This window comes from Delphinapterus leucas, chromosome 1 (assembly GCF_059928025.1).
Source record: "Delphinapterus leucas isolate spDelLeu-1000000601 "Yukka" chromosome 1, BTC_Dleu_Yukka2, whole genome shotgun sequence".
Lineage (NCBI taxonomy): Eukaryota > Metazoa > Chordata > Mammalia > Artiodactyla > Monodontidae > Delphinapterus > Delphinapterus leucas.
In genome coordinates, this window is record NC_143129.1 from 84,517,478 (window position 1) to 84,534,210 (window position 16,733).

General features: G+C 39.5%; 1 protein-coding gene across 1 annotated transcript; it reads right to left on the minus strand.

Annotated features, from left to right (window-relative positions):
• Nucleotides 1-12,832: 12,832 nt before the first annotated feature.
• Nucleotides 12,833-14,525, minus strand: LOC111179872 (heterogeneous nuclear ribonucleoprotein A1-like). Its single transcript, XM_022583810.2, is given in 2 exon segments — nucleotides 12,833-13,550; nucleotides 13,552-14,525. Coding segments are annotated over 2 exon segments (876 nt in total). The 5' UTR covers nucleotides 14,374-14,525; the 3' UTR covers nucleotides 12,833-13,496.
• Between the last annotated feature and the right edge of the window lie 2,208 nt (nucleotides 14,526-16,733).

The window sequence follows — 16,733 nt, forward strand, 5'->3', positions numbered from 1 at the left end:
ACACAGGCCTCTCACTGTTGCAGCCTCTTCCTTCGCGGAGCACAGGCTCCGGATGCGCAGGCTCAGCGGCCATGGCTCACAGGCCCAGCTGCTCCGCGGCATGTGGGATCTTCCCGGACCGGGACACGAACCCATGTCCCCTGCATCGGCAGGCGGACTCTCAACAACTGCGCCACTAGGGAAGCCCTAAGGCACTCTAAATGTAAGAACTACCCTTTTATATTTTTAGACTGGAGATTTTTACAAAATGACAGGAGAGTAAATCATTCTTTTAAACTTAGACTTCAGTCATTAGACAGTGAGGTGAGCTCTTAGTGCCAGTTTGTCTTTCCTATTCTCACCTGCTCAGTCTAAGGACTGGTGCAGAAATGGGAAACAAAATAGGCAGTGAAAACTTTTTATTTCTTTATATGCATTTCCCTTTAATAGCCACCAGAAAGACTTTCATTTCCTCACACTGACCCTCTCTGTCAGTTATGTTGGCCTTTAACATATCACTATAGCAACACATATAAATATATATTATACATTTATACACACATAAGCACATTCTAAGCACTGTGAAGACACAGATTAGGCTTTAGCACAACTGGGAACCTCACACATGTCACTTAAAAATGATCATTGGTTTGCTTTACACAAGACTTCCAATGAGCTTGGTGTGGCCATTAGTCCCCAAATCACAGAGTGAAGTTAGGATGACAAAACAAGACAGCATACTTAGAGAGACGTCAGTACACTTCTTGGAGATCATAAAAGAATAGAAATAGGAGGTCTAGGCTAAGCACGAGACGGCATCTGGGAGTCGCTGCTCTCACCACGTGGATTCAAAGAACTCAGGTGCTGCAGTGTAGACCGACACCCAGCCTGTGACCCAGCTGTGCTGGCCCCGGGTCAGGTCGTGGGGCCCCTGCCAACACTGTCCTGCAGGGCACCGCTGCTCAGTCCTGAGCTTTTCGATCTGCCGTGGAACTCCAGTGTGGGGACCACATGCTCCATTGCTAGGAAGCAGGTCCTATTTCCCCTGAGTTGACCCTCAGGATGAGGTGAGGAATGTGCTGTTGTTGGTTCCCAAGCCCCTGGGGCGTTCAGAAGCAGTGCCACAAGGTCCTCTACAAACTATGCCTGTTTTGCTTAGTGCTGGGCCCGGTGGACCTTGGCTGGTTATTCCTCAACTGCAGGAGAGGCCCTCTGCCTTTCGCCCTGCCCCACCAGGCCACATCTCTGTCTCCTTCCAGACCCTCCAGCAGGTGTGGAGGAGTGGGGCCCAGATACTCCTCAGCAGACAGGGAGCTGTGAAGAAGGGGGGCAGCCCATCCTTCCTGCAGTTTTAAGGACCTCTGGTGGCTTCGCTTCTTGCCTCTGATGGCTCCTGGAAGGCAAGGGTCACAGGACTGGAGTGCATGGCAGAGCCCTTAGGGATTTCACCTGGAGGCCAAAATACCACAGTCAAAGTAAGACTCCATTATCAGGCACTGCTGGTGGCTAACTGAGGCTGGAGAGAGATCTGAGTGGTGACAGAAGCCAGGAGCACAGTGAGAGCCTGTCACAAGGATGAGCTGAGGGGACGCGCTGAGGTCTGGAGGAGCAACTGGGGCCACCAGGTTGGAGGAGAAGCTTCCCACCACCTCCTGTGGTCTTATCTCTGCTCAAAGCCACTGCACACCAGGTGGCCGGATCCTACCACTCCCTCTTCAGGGGCCAGTTCACTCTCCAATTCACTTTGGAGCAAAAGGATGGCTTTTGCAATCTCCCAGGAAAGGAAATGCTTAGTATGAAACAGGCATATATAGAAGCAGCCTGTTGTAGGAAGGAGAGAACATTTTGCAGGGACGTCCTCCTATTAAAGTTTATGTTCTGTTTACGTGATGAGGAGGGGGAGAGGCCAGGTTAGCAGGGACCTCAGAGATCATCTAACTCTAGTGCCCCCTCTTACAGATGAGGGTCAGCAGGCTCACAGAGACTGGAGCCAGCCAAAGCCACACAGCCACTTAGCAACAAGCCTGGGATTAGATCCCAGGCTTGGAGCCTTTCTAGTGGCCTAGGGGAAGTAGAGAGGAAACTTCCAAACTGGGGAAGCCAGGAGGTATGAGAGGTTGTTGGGTTACCTTTGCTGGGAGAGGAATGAGTCTTTATAGAGGCAATGTTGTGAGTGTTTTTCTAAAAAGGCTCAGGAAAGAAAGGAATCATCAGAGGAAAAGGTAAGGAATTACACACAAAAAATCATGGCCCAGCCCCTTTTCACACTGCGGGCTCCACATTCTCTGAGGAACATTTAGGAACATTCTTAGGAATATGCTCAATAGCTTATGGCAAAGCTTTAAAGTCCAAGGTAAAAGTGTTATTTTCTGATTTTTTTCTTTTATTTTTAATTGAAGTATAGTTGACATACAATGTTATGTTAGTTTCTGGTGTACAGCACAGTGATTCAGTGATATATATTCTTTTTCATATTCTTTTCAATTATGGTTTGTAAAAGGAGATTGAATAGTGTTCCCTGTACTATACAGTATTACCTTATTTTTTATCTATTTTTCTGCTTTATTTATAGTTTGTATCTGCTAATCCCAAATTCCTAATTTTTCCATCCCCCACCCCCTTTCCCCTTTGGTAACCATAAGTTTGTTTTCTATGTCCACGAGTCTATTTCTCTTTTAAATAAGTTAATTTGTGTCATATCTTAGATTCCATATATAAGTGATATCATATGATATTTGTCTTTCCCTTTCTGACTTACTTCATTTAGTATGATAATCTCTAGGTCCATCCATGTTGCTGCAAGTGGCATTATTTCATTCTTTTTTATGGCTGAGTAATATTCCATTGTGTATATCTACCACATCTTTATCCATTCATCTGTTGATGCGCCTTTAGGTTGCTTCCATATCTTGGCTATTGTAAATAGTACTGCTGTGAACCTTAGGGTGCATGTATCTTTTCAAATTATAGTTTTCTCTGGATATATTCCTGGGAGTGGGGGTCACTGGATCATATGGTAACAGTGTTTTTAATTTTTTAAGGATCCTCCTTACTGTTTTCCATAGTGGCCACACCAACTTAATTTCCACCAACGCTGAGAGAGGGTTCCCTTTTCTCCACATCCTCTTCAGCATTTGTTATTTGTAGATGTTTTAATGATGGCTATCCCGACTGGTGTGAGATGGTACCTCATTGTAATTTTGATTTGCATTTCTCTAATAATTAGTGATGTTGAGCATCTTTTCATGTGCCTATTAGCAATCTGTTTGTCTTCTTTGGAGAAATGTCTCTTTAGGTCTTCTGCCCATTTTGTTTGTTTTTTTTTGTTATTGAGTTTTATGAGCTGTTTGTATATTTGGAAATTAAGCCCTTGTCAGTTGCATCATTTGGAAATATTTTCTCCCAGTCCATAGGTTATCTTTTTGGTTTTCTTATGTTTCCTTTGCTGTGCAAAAGCTTATAAATTAGATTAGGTCCCATTTGTTTATTTTTGCTTTTATTTCTATTGTCTTGGGAGATTGACCTATGAAAGCATTGGTATGATTTATGTCAGAGAATGTTTTGCCTAACTTCTCTTCTTGGAGTTTTATGGTGCAGTGTCTTATATTTAAGTCTTTAAGCCATTTTGAGTTTATTTTTGTGTATGGTGTGAGGGTGTGTTTTAACTTCATTGATTTACATGTGGCTACCCAGCTTTCCTAATACCATTTGATGAAGACAGTGTCTTTTCTCCATTGTATATTGTAGCCTCCTTTGTCGAAGATTAATTGATTGTAGGTGTTTGGGTTTATTTCTGGGCTCTCTATTCTGTCTCACTGCTCCATATGTCTGTTTTTGTGCCAGTTACACGCTGTTTTGATTTATTTTGGTTTGTAGTATTGTCCGAAGTCTGGGAGGGTTATGCCTCCAGCTTTGTTCTTTTTCCTCATGACTGCTTTGGCAATTCTGGGTCTTTTGTGGTTCCATATAAATTTTAGGATTATTTGTCCTTGTTATAATGAAAAATGTCATGGGTAATTTGATATGGATCACATTAAATGTGTAGTTTACTTTGGGTAGTATGGCTATTTTAACAATATTAATTCTTCCAATCCCAGGGCATGGGATATCTTTCCATTTCTTTGAATTATCTTCAGTTTCCTATATCAATGTTCTATAGTTCTCAGCATATGAGTCTTTCACTTCCTTGGTCAGGTTTATTCCTAAGGTTTTTTCAAATGTGATTTTAAAAGCGATTGTTTTTTTAACTTTCCTTTTCCGATATTTCATTGTTAGTGTAAAGAAATGCAACAGATCTGTATGTTAATCTTGTATCTTGCTACCTGGCTGAATTCATTTATCAGTTCTAGTAGTTTTTCTGTGGAGTCTTCAGGGTTTTCTATATACAGTATTATGTCATCTGCATATAATGATAATTTCACCTTTCTCTTCCAACTGGGATATCTTTTATTTCTTTTTCTTGTCTGATTGCTGTGGCTAGGATTCCAATATTATATTGAATAGAAATGGTGAGAGTGACCATCCTTGTCTTATTCTGGAATTTAGTGGGAAGGCTTTCAGGTTTTTACCACTGAATGTTATGTTGGCTGTGGGTTTCTCATAAATGGCTTTTATTATGTTGAGATATGTTCTCTCTGTACCCAATTTGGTGAGTTTTTATCATGAATGAATGTTGAATTTTGTCAAATGCTTTTTCTGAATCTTTTGAGATGATCATGTGGTTTTTGTCTTTTCTTTGGTTGATGTGGTGTATCACATTGATTGAATTGCACATGTTGAACCATCCTTGTGACCCTGGGATAAATCCAACTTGATCATGGTGTATGATCTTTTTTATGTGTTGTTGGATTTGGTTTGCTAATATTTTATTGAGAATTTTTTCATCTATATTCATCAAAGATATTGACCAGTAACTTTCTTTTTTGTTATTGTCTTTGTCTGGTTTTGGGGTCAGGATAATGGTGGCTTCGTGGAATGATTTTGGGAGTGTTCCCTCCTCTTCAATCTTTTGGAAGAGTTTGAGAAGGATCAGTATAATTTCTTCTTTGTATGTTTGGAAGAATTCCTTAGTGAAGCCATCTGGTCCTGGACTTTTGTTGGCAGGGAGTTTTTATTATTATTATTATTATTACAGATTCTATTTCACTTGTAGTAATCAGTCTGTTCAGATCATCTGTTCTTCCTGATTTGGTTTTGGTGGGCTGTCTGTTTTTTGGAAACTTGTCCATTTCTTCCAGGTTGTCCAATTTATTGGTATATAATTGTTCACAGTACTCTTTTACAATATTTCACAGTATCAGTTGTTTTTCTTCTCTTATTTTCTTATTTGTTTATTTTGGTCTTCTCTCTTTTCTTCTTGGTAAGCCTGGCCAGAAGTTTGATTTGGTTTATGGTTTCAAAGAAGTAGGTTTAGGTTTTATTGATTTTTTTCTACTGTTTAATCTCTGTTTTATTTATTTCCTCTCTGATCTTTATTATTTCCTTCCTTCTGCTGACTTTAGGTTTTGTTTGTTCTTCTTTTTCTAATTCTTCTAGGTAGTAGGTTAGGTTGTTTATGTCAGATTTTTCTTGTTTTTGAGAAAGGCCTGTATTGCTATGAACTTTCCTCTAAAAACTGCTTTTGCTGCATCCCATAGATTTTGTATGGTTGTGTTTTCATTGTCATTTGTCTCAAGGTATTTTTAAAATTTCCTCTTTGCTTTCATCATTGACCCATGGTTTTTTTTTAGCACCATGTTGTTTAGTCTCCATGTAATCGTTTTCTCATTTCTCTTTCTGTGGTTGGTTTGTAGTTTCATCCCATTGTGGTCAGAAAAGATGCTTGAAATAATTTCTATCCTAATAAATTTGTTGAGGATTGTTTTGTGTCCTCGTATGTGGTCAGTCATAGAGAATGTTCCATATGCACTTGAAAAGAATGTGTATCCTGGGCTTTTTTGTTTTTTGATGTAATGTTCTGAAAATATCAATTAAGTCTAAGTGTTCTATTGTGTCATTTAGGATCTCTGTTGCCTTATTGATTTTTCTGTGTGGAGGATCTGTCCATTGATGTCAGCGGGGTGTTAATGTCTCTTATTGTATTCCCATCATTATCTTTTCTTTTTCTTTTCCTTTTATTTATTTATTTTTATACAGCAGGTTCTTATTAGTTTTCTATTTTATACATATTAGTGTATATATGTCAGTCCCAATCTCCCAATTCATCCCACCACCATCAATGCACCCCGCCACTTTCCCACCTTGGTGTCCATACGTTTGTTCTCTACATCTGTGTCTCTATTTCTGCCTTGCAGACCTGTTCATCTGTACCATTTTTCTGGATTCCACATATATGCATTAATATACGATATTTGTTTTTCTCTTTCTGACTTACTTCACTCTGTATGACAGTCTCTAGGTCTATCCGCATCTCTACAAATGACCTAATTTCGTTCCTTTTTATGGCTGAGTAATACTCCATTGTATATATGTACCTCATCTTCTTTATCCATTCGTCTGTCGATGGGCATTTAGGTTGCTTCCATGACCTGGCTATTGTAAATAGTGCTGCAGTGAATATTGGGGTGCATGTGTCTTTTTGAATTATGGTTTTCTCTGAGTATATACCCAGTAGTGGGATTGCTGGGTCACATGATAATTCTGTTTTTAGTTTTTTAAGGAACCTCCATACCGTTTTCCAAAGTGGCTGTATCAATTTACATTCCCACCAACAGTGCAAGAGGGTTCCCTTTTCTCCACACCCTATCCAGCATTTATTGTTTGTAGATTTTCTGATGATGCCCATTCTAATGGGAGTGAGGTGATACCTCATTGTAGTTTTGATTTGCATTTCTCTAATAATTAGTGATGTTGAGCAGCCTTTCATGTGTTTTTTGGCCATCTGTATGTTTTCTTTGGAGAAATCTCTATTTAGGTCTTCCATCAATTTTTCGATCAATTGGGTTCTTTGTTTTTTTGATATTGAGCTGTGCGAGCTGTTTTTTATATTTTGGAGACTAATCCCTTGTCTGTTTCTTCTTTGCAAATATTTTCTCCCATTCTGAAGGTTGTCTTTTAATTTTGTTTATGGTTTCCTTTGCTGTGCAAAACTTTTGAGTTTCATTAGGTCACATTTGTTTCTTTTTGTTTTTATTTTCATTATTCTAGGAGGTGGGTCAAAAAAGATCTTGCTGTGATTTATGTCAAAGAGTGTTCTTCCTATGTTTTCCTCTAAGAGTTTTATAGTGTCTGGTATTACATTTAGGTCTTTAATCTATCTTGAGTTTATTTTTGTGTATGGTGTGAGGGAGTGTTCTAATTTCATTCTTTTACATGTAGCTGTCCAGTTTTCCTGGCATCACTTATTGAAGTAGCTATCTTTTATCCATTGTATAGGCTTGCCTCCTTTGTTGTTGCTTAATTGACCACAGGTGCATAGGTTTATATGTGGGATTTCTACCCTGTTCCATTGATCGATAAGTCTGTTTTTGTGCCAGTACCATACTGCTTTGATTACTGTAGCTTTGTATTATAGTCTCAAGATGGGGAGCCTGATTCCTCCAGCTTCGTTTTTCTTTCTCAAGGTTGCTTTGGCTATTTGGGGTCTTTTGTGTTTCCATACAAATTACAAAAATTTTTGTTCTAATTCTGTGAGAAATGGCATTGGTAACTTGATAGCAATTGCATAAAATCTGCAGATTGCTTTGGATAGTATAGTAATTTTGACAATATTGATTCTTCCAGTCCAAGAACATGGAATATCTTTTGATCTGTTTGTGTCATCTTTGATTTCTTTCATCAGAGTCATAGATTTCAGAGTACAGGTCTTTTGCCTCCTTAGGTAGGTTTATACCTAGGTACTTTATTCTTTTTGATGTGATGGTAAATGGGATTGCTTCCTTAATTTCTCTTTCTGGTCTTTTGTTGTGAGTGTATAGAAATGCAAGAGATTTATGTGTATTAATTTTATATCCTGAAGATTTACCAAATTCATTGATGAGCTCTAGGAGTTTTCTGGCAGCATCTTTAGAATTTTCTATGTGTAGAATCATGTCATATGCAAACAGTGACAGTTTTACTTCTTCTTTTCCAATCTGGATTCCTTTTATTGCTTCTTCTTCTCTGATTGCCATGGCAAGGACTTCCAAAACTATGTTGAATAACAGTGGTGAGAGTGGACATCCTTGTCTTGTTCCTGATCTTAGAGGAAATGCTTTCAGGTTTTTACCATTGAGAATGATGTTTGCTGTGGGTTTGTCATATATGGCCTCTATGATGTTGAGGTAGGTTCCCTCTATGCCCACTTTCTGAAGAGTTTTTATCATAAATTGGTGTTGAATTTTGTCAAAAGCCTTTTCTGCATCTATTGAGATGATCATATAGTTTTTATTCTTCAATTTGTTAATATGGTGTATCACATTGTTTGATTTGCGTATACTGAGGAATCCTTGCATCCCTGGGATAAATCCCACTTGATTGTGGTGTATGATCCTTTTAATGTATTGTTGGATTCTGTTTGATAGTATTTTGTTGAAGATTTTTGCATCTATATTCATCAGAGATATTGGTCTGTAATTTTCTTTTGTTGTAGTATCTCTGTTTGGTTTCAGTATCAAGGTGATGGTGATCTCCTAGAATGAGTTTGGGAGTGTTCCTTCCTCTGCAATTTTTTGAAAGAGTTTGAGAAGGATGGTGTTAGCTCTTCTCTAAATGTTTTATAGAATTCGCCTGTGAAGCCATCTGATCCTGGACTTTAGTTTGTTGGACGATTTTTATTCACAGTTTCAATTTCATTACTTGTGATTGGTCTGTTCATATTTTCTTTTTCTTAAATTAATTAATTAATTTATTTTTGGCTGTGTTGGGTCTTCGTTTCTGTGCAAGGGCTTCCTCTAGTTGTGGTGAGTTGGGGCCACTCTTCATCGTGGTGTGCTGGCCTACTCACTGTCGTGGCCTCTCTTGTTGTGGAGCACAGGCTCCAGACACACAGGCTCAGTAGTTGTGGCTCATGGGCCCAGGTGCTCCGCGGCATGTGGGACCTTCCCAGACCAGGGCTCGAACCCATGTCCCCTGCATTGGTAGGAAGATTCTCAACCACTGTGCCAAATAAAACTTCTCTGTTTTGTTTCTAATTTTGTTGATTTGAGTTCTCGCCCTCTTTTTCTTTAACTTTCTAGCTAAAGTTTTATTAATTTTGCTTATCTTCTCAAGGAACCAGTTTTTAGTTTTATTGATCTTTGCTATTGTTTTCTTTGTTTCTATTTCATTTATTTCTGCTCTGATCTTTATGATTTCTTTCCTCCTACTACCTTTGGGTTTTCTTTATTCTTCTTTCTCTACTTCCTTTAGGTGTAAGGTTAGATTTCTTATTTGCTTAGTTGCTCCATGACATGTGGGATCTCCCTGGACCAGGGCTCAAACCCATGTCCCCTGCATTGGCAGGCAGATTCTTAACCACTGTGCCACCAGGGAAGCCTCTTCTTTGATTTCTTCAATGCTCTCTTGGTCACTTAGTAACTTATTGTTTAGCCTCCTTGTGTTTGTGTTTTTTACGTTTTTTCCCTCCTGTAATTGACTTCTAATCTCATAACGTTGTGTTCGAAAAGATTCTTTTTTTTTTTGTGGGATGCGGGCCCCTCATTGCTGTGGCCTCTCCCGCTGCGGAGCACAGGCTCCAGATGTGCAGGCTCCACGGCCATGGCTCGTGGGCCCAGCTGCTCCACGGCATGTGGGATCCTCCCGGACCGGGGCACGAACCCGTGTCCCCCGCATCGGCAGGCGGACTCTCAACCACTGCACCACCAGGGAAGCCCAGAAAAGATTCTTGATATGATTTCAATTTTCTTAAACTTACTGAGGCTTGATTTGTGACCCATGATGTGATCTATTCTGGAGAATGTTCCATGTGCACTGGAGAAGGAAGTGTAATCTGCTGTTTTTGGATGGAATATCCTATAAATATCAATTAAATCTGTCTGATCTATTGTCCTTTTAAGCTTGTGTTTCCTTATTAATTTTCTGTTTGGATGATCTGTCCATTGGTGTAAGTTAGGTGCTAAAGTCCCCCACTACTATCAGGTTACTGTCAATTTCCTCTTTTATAGCTGTTAGCATTTACCTCATGTATTGAGGTGCTCCTATGTTGCATGCATATATATTTATAATTGTTATATCTTCTTGGATTAATTCCTTGATCATTATGTAGTGTCCTTCCTTGTCTCTTGTAACATTCTTTATTTCAAAGTCTATTTTACCTGATATGAGTATTGCTACTCCAGATTTCTTTTGATTTCCATTTGCATGGAATATCTTTTTCCATCCCCTCACTTTCATTCTGTATGCGTCCCTAGGTCTGAAGTGGGTCTCTTGTAGATAGCATATACATGGGTCTGTTTTTCCATTCAGCAAGCCTGTGTCTTTTAGTTGGAGCATTTAATCCATTCACATTTAAGGTAATTATCAATATGTACGTTCTTATGACCATTTTCTTAATTGTTTTGGGTTTGTTTTTGTAGGTCCTTTTCTTCTCTTGTGTTTCCCACTTAGAGAAGTTCCTTTAGCATTTTTTGTAGAGCTGGTTTGTGGTGCTGAATTCTCTTAGCTTTTGCTTGTCTGTAAAACTTTTGATTTCTCTGTTGAACCTGAATGAGATCCTTGCTGGGTAGAGTAATCTTGGTTGTAGGTTCGTTCCTTCCATCACTCCCTTCTGGCTTCCAGAGTTTTTGCTGAGAAATCAGCTGTTAACCTTCTGGGAGTTCCTTTGTATGTTATTTGTCATTTTTCCCTTGTTGCTTTTGATAATTTTTCTTTGTCTTTAATTTTTGTCAATTTGATTACTATGTGTCTTGGCGTGTTTCTCCTTGGGTGTATCCTGCCTGGAACTCTCTGTGCTTCCTGGACTTGGATGGCTATTTCCTTTCCCATATTAGGGAAGTTTTCAACTATAATCTCTTCAAATATTTTCTTGGGTCCTTTCTCTCTCTCTTCTCATTCTGGGACCCCTAAAATGCAAATGTTGTTGTGTTTAATGTTGTCCCAGAGGTCTCTTAGGCTGTCTTCATTTCTTTTCATTTTTTTTTTCTTTATTCTGTTCCATGGCAGTAAATTCTACCATTCTGTCTTCCAGGTCACTTATCCGTTCTTCTGCCTTCATTATTCTGCTATTGATTTCTTCTAGTGTATTTTTCATTTCAGTTATTGTATTGTTCATCTCTGTTTGTTTGTTCTGTAATTCTTCTAGGTGTTTGTTCTTTAATTCTTCTATGTCTTTGTTAAGCATCTTCTAGATCTTTGCCTCCATTCTTTTTCCGAGGTCCTGGATCATCTTCACTATCACTATTCTGAATTCTTTTTTCTGGAAGAATCATTTTTCTGCCTATCTCCACTTCATTTAGTTGTTTTTCTGGTGTTTTATCTTGTCCCTTCATTTGGTACATAGTCTTTTGCCTTTTCATTTTGTCTGTCTTTCGGTGAATGTGGTTTTTGTTCCACAGCCTGCAGAGCTGTAGTTCTTCTTGCTTCTGCTGTCTGCCCTCTGGTGGATGAGGCTATCTAAGAGGCTTGTGCAAGCTTCCTGATGGGAGGGATGGGTGGTGGGTAGAGCTGGGTGTTGCTCTGGTGGGCAGAGCTCAGTACAACTTTAATCTGCTTGTCTGCTGATGGGTGGGGCTAGGTCCCTCCATGTTGGTTGTTTGGCCTGAGGCGACCCAGCCCTGGAGGCTACAGGCTGTTTGGTGGGGCTAATGGCAGGCTCCGGGAGGGCTCACACCAAGGAGTACTTCCCAGAAGTTCTGTTGCCAGTGTCCTCGTCCCCGCAGTGAGCCACTGCCACCCCCCACCTCTGCAGTAGACCCTCCAACAGCAGCTGGTAGGTCCAGTTCAGTCTCTCATGGGGTTACCCCTCCCTCCCTGGGTCCTGATGCACACACTACTTTGTACATGTCCTTCAAGAGTGGAGTCTCTTCTTCCCCCAGTCCTGTCGAAATCCCGCAATCAAATCCCACCAGCCTTCAAAGTCTGATTCTCTAGGAATTCCTCCTCCTGTTGCTGGACCCCCTGGTTGGGAAGCCTGACATGGGGCTCAGAAGCTTCACTTCAGTGGGTGGGCCTCTGTGGTATAAGTTCTCCAGTTTGAGAGTCAACCACCCAGCAGCAATGGGGTTTGATTTTATTGTGATTGCACCCCTCCTACCATTTCATTGTGGCTTCTCCCCTGTCCTTGGATGTGGGGCTTCTTTTTTAGTGAGTTCCAGTGTCCTCCTGTTGATGATTGTTCAGCAGTTGTGATTCTGGTGCTCTTGCAAGAGGGAGTGAGCACATGTCCTTCTACTCCACCATCTTCCCATCATTTTCTCCCTTTATATTTGTTAGTATTTTTTAATGTATTTAGGTGCTCCTAATTGGGTTCATATATGTTAACGAGTGTAATATCCTCTTTTTGTATTGATCCTTTTATCATTATACAGTGTCCTTCTTTATCTTTCTTTATGGCTTTTGTTTTAAAGTCTATTTTGTTTGATATAGTATTCTTATCATCGCTTTCTTGTCATTTCCATTTGCATGAAATATTTTTTTTCCATCTCCTTACTTTCAATCTATGTGTGTTCTTCACCCTAAAGTGGTTCTCTTGTATGCAGCATATTTTTTTTTTAATCAAATGTACCACTCTATGTCTTTTGATTGGAGCATTTAGTCCATTGACATTTAAGGTGATTATTGATAGTTAGGTATTTGTTGCTACTTTAAACCTTGTTTTCCATTTGATTTTGTATTTCTTCTTTGTTGTTTTTCCATTTGTTGTTTGATGATTGTCTTATGTATTATGCTTGTCTTCTCTTTTTGATTGTTGTGAATCTATTGTATGTTTTTTGTTGAGGGTATTAAATTGTTTATTTATTACACATGATAATGGATGATACACAAGCTTCATTCCCATCTATATCTGGTACCATAATCCAATTTAGATATATTGCATAGGATGTGCCAACAATCATATATTAATAATCAAAAAAACTCCATGACTTGGCTTGGGTGACCCTTTCTACGGTGAACTCCAGGTCACAACGCATAAACTGTCAGTTCAACGACACCAAGGTTTCAGAAGACGATAGCTTCTCCACCAAAGCAGGTTGTAAATAAATTTTGGATGGAACCTGGCATCACCCTGAAGGAATACTAACTTCACACTGTTGGGGTAGTTTACCAAAATGGTTTCAGAGTAGGCTAACTTTACACAGCACATTTTTTTAAAAAAGACACATTTATTCAGCATCATGATCAGACTATTACATTTAGCAATCAACAGCATGGGTGCAAAAAAAAAAAATCTACATTAAAACCCTTTGTTAGAATGCTTTACACTTTCCACAGAACAGAAACTAAAATAACCTGTTATACAATTAGTCACAAATACAGTCCTCGAGTTTTTTTGCCCATACATGTGAGTATTGTCTAAAACATGTCTTCTTTGTAGCAGTTAGGCCCTGCCACCACTGTGCTTGGCTGAGTTCACAAATCTGTTGTAACCTGTAACTTCCCTGTCACTTCTCTGGCTCTCCTCTCCTGCTAAGCTTTGCTTCCTGGCAGTAATCAAAACCTTCTGCCACTGCCATAGCTACTGCTGCTGCTGGAACCACCACAGCCACCTTGGTTTCGGGGTTTGGCAAAGTATTTGCCTCCACCACCATAGGGGCCAGAATTTCTGCCTGCAAAGTTTCCTCCTTTCATGGGTCCAAAATTTGAAGATTGATTGTTGTAACTGCCAAAATCATTGTAGCTTCCACCACCTCCAAAATTACTTCTATCATTACCAAATCCATTATAGCCATCCTCACTGCCACCATATCCACCACCACCGCAGCTGCCACCAAAGCCACCTTGACCACTGAAGTTTCCTCCATGACCAAAGTTGTCATTCCCACCAAAACCACCTCCACGACCACCACCAAAGTTTCCAGAACCACTTCGACCTCTTTGGCTGGATGAGGCACTAATCATGTCTTGCTTAGATAGGGCTTTCCTTACTTCACAGTTGTGGCCGTTCACATTGTGGTATTTCTGAATGACAATCTTGTCTACAGAGTCATGGTCATCAAAGGTTACGAAAGCAAAGCCTCTCTTTATGCCACTGCCTTGATCAGTCATGATTTCAATAACTTCAATTTTCCCATGCTGTTCAAAATAATCTCTTAGATGATGTTCTTCAGTGTCTTCTTTAATGCCACCAACAAAAATCTTTTTCACAGTTAAGTGGGCACCAGGTCTTTGAGAATCTTCTCTTGAGATGGCCCTCTTTGGTTCCACAACACTTCCATCCACCTTGTGTGGCCTTGCATTCATGACCGCATCCACCTCCTCCACAGTGGCATATGTGACAAACCTGAAGCCTCTGGAGCGTTTGGTGTTTGGATCCCTCATTACCACACAATCTGTGAGCGTTCCCCACTGCTCAGAATGGCTCCTCAGACTCTCATCGGTTGTTTCAAAGCTCAAACCTCCGATGAAGAGCTTCCACAGCTGTTCGGGCTCTTTGGGTGACTCTGACTTAGACGTGACGGCAGTGGAGGAGGGGGGAGATGTAAACGATGCTTACTCGGCGGCGTCCATGAGCAGAAAGGCCATTGTATGTTTTTGATTTGTGGTTACGCTGTTTTTCAAGTATATTAACCCATTACTATATCTACTTGCTTTAGACCTGTAGTCATACAGGCTCTAACACATTCTAAAAAAAGATCTACATTTTCTTACTCTCCTCCCCCACATTTTATGATTTTGATGTCCTCTTTTACAGCTTCATGTTTATCCGTTTTGCTGTTCATTGTAGTTACCATCACTTTCACAACTTTTTTTTTGATTTTTAAAAAATCTGTGTACTAGCTTATTTAAGTGATTTACTTTCCAGTTGTGATTTTCTTTCCTATAGATTTCTGCTTTTTTTCTATTTAGAGAAGGTCTTTCAATATTTTGGGGGGAAGTAAGCTTAGTATTGCTGAATTCTTTTAGTTTTTGCTTGTCTGAGAAATTCGTTGTCTCTTCTTCTATTCTAAATGATAATCTTGCTGTGTAGAGTATCCTAGGTTGCAGGTTTCCCTTTCAGGACTTTGAGTATATCTTGCACTCCCTTCTGTCCTGCTACATTTCTGTAGAGAAATCAGCTGATAGCTCTATATGGGGGTTCCTTTTTAATTAACTCTTTGTTTTTCTTTGCTATGATTAGAATCCTCTCTTTAACTTTTGCCACTTTAATTATAATATGTCTTGGCATAGTTCTGTTTGGGTTCATCTCTTTGAGACCCTCTGTTCTTCCTGTAACCGGATATCTGTTTCCTTCTTTAGGTTTGCGAAATTTTCAGCCATAATTTCTTACATTTTTGATCCCCTTTTCTCTTTCTTTTCCTTCTGGGATGCCAATTATGCATAGCTTGGCACACTTTATATTATCCCACCAGTCTAGTATATTGATTTCATTTTTAAAAATGTGTCTTTTTTTCTGCTGTTCTGATTGGGTGATTTTCATTATTCTATCTTCCAGATCATTTATTTGTTCTTCTTATCCAGCTTGCTATTTATTGCCTTTAGCTCAGCTTTTGTCTCAGCAAATGAGTTTTCTAATTTTAATTGGCTCCTCTTTATAGTTTCTAATTCCTTCCTACAGTAATCTGAATTTCTGTCAATAGTCTTTCTTAATTCCTTCAGCATTTTCATTACCTCCTTTTTGAACTCGAGGTCCAGTAGACTGGAGAGGTCACTTTCATTGTTCTTTCAGGGGAATTCTCTTGATCTTTTAATGGGGAGTGGATCCTCTGCTTCTTCATTTCATTTATGTGTCTCTGACTCTATGAGTTTAGGAGAAACAGCTATCTACTGTGGTCTTTTTTTTTTGTTGTTAACATCTTTATTGGAGTATAATTACTTTACATTGTTTTGTTAGTTGCTTCTGTATAAGAAAGTGAACCAGCTATACGTGTACGTATATCCCCATATCCTCTCCCTCTTGCATCTCCCTCCCACCCTCCCTATCCCACCCCTCTAGTTGGTCACAAAGCACGAGCTGATCTCCCTGTGCTATGTGGCTGCTTCCTAATAGCTATCTATTTTACATTTGGTAGTGTATATATTGTCAGTGCCACTCTCTCATTTCATCTCAGCTTACCCTTCCCCCTCCCTGGGTCCCCAAGTCCATTCTCTACATCTGAGTCTTTATTCCTGTCCTGCCCCTAGGTTTGTCAGAACCTTTTTTAAAAATTAGATTCCATATATATGTGTTAGCATATGGTATTTGTTTTTCTCTTTCAAACTTACTTCACTCTGTATGACAGAAGCTAGGACCATCCACCTCACTACAAATAACTCAATTTTATTTCCTTTTATGGCTGAGTAATATTCCATTATACATATGTGCCACATCTTCTTTATCCATTCATCTATCAATGGACACTTAGGTTGCTTCCATGTCCTGGCTATTGTAAATAGTGCTGCAATGAACATTGTGGTACACGGCTCTTTTTGAATTATGGTTTTCTCAGGGTATATGCCCAGTAGTGGGATTGCTGGGTCATCTGGTAGTTCTATCTACTGTGGTCTTGAAGGGCTCGGGTCTTTTACATCTTTATTGGAGTATAATTGCTTTACAATGGTGTGTTAGTTTCTGCTTTATAACAAAGTAAATCAGTTATACATATACATATGTTCCCATATCTCTTGAAGGGCTGTTTTTATGTGGGAGCATCCCTGTGTAGCCTCTGTGAGTCTAATATTTTTGCTGCAAGGGCTATTTT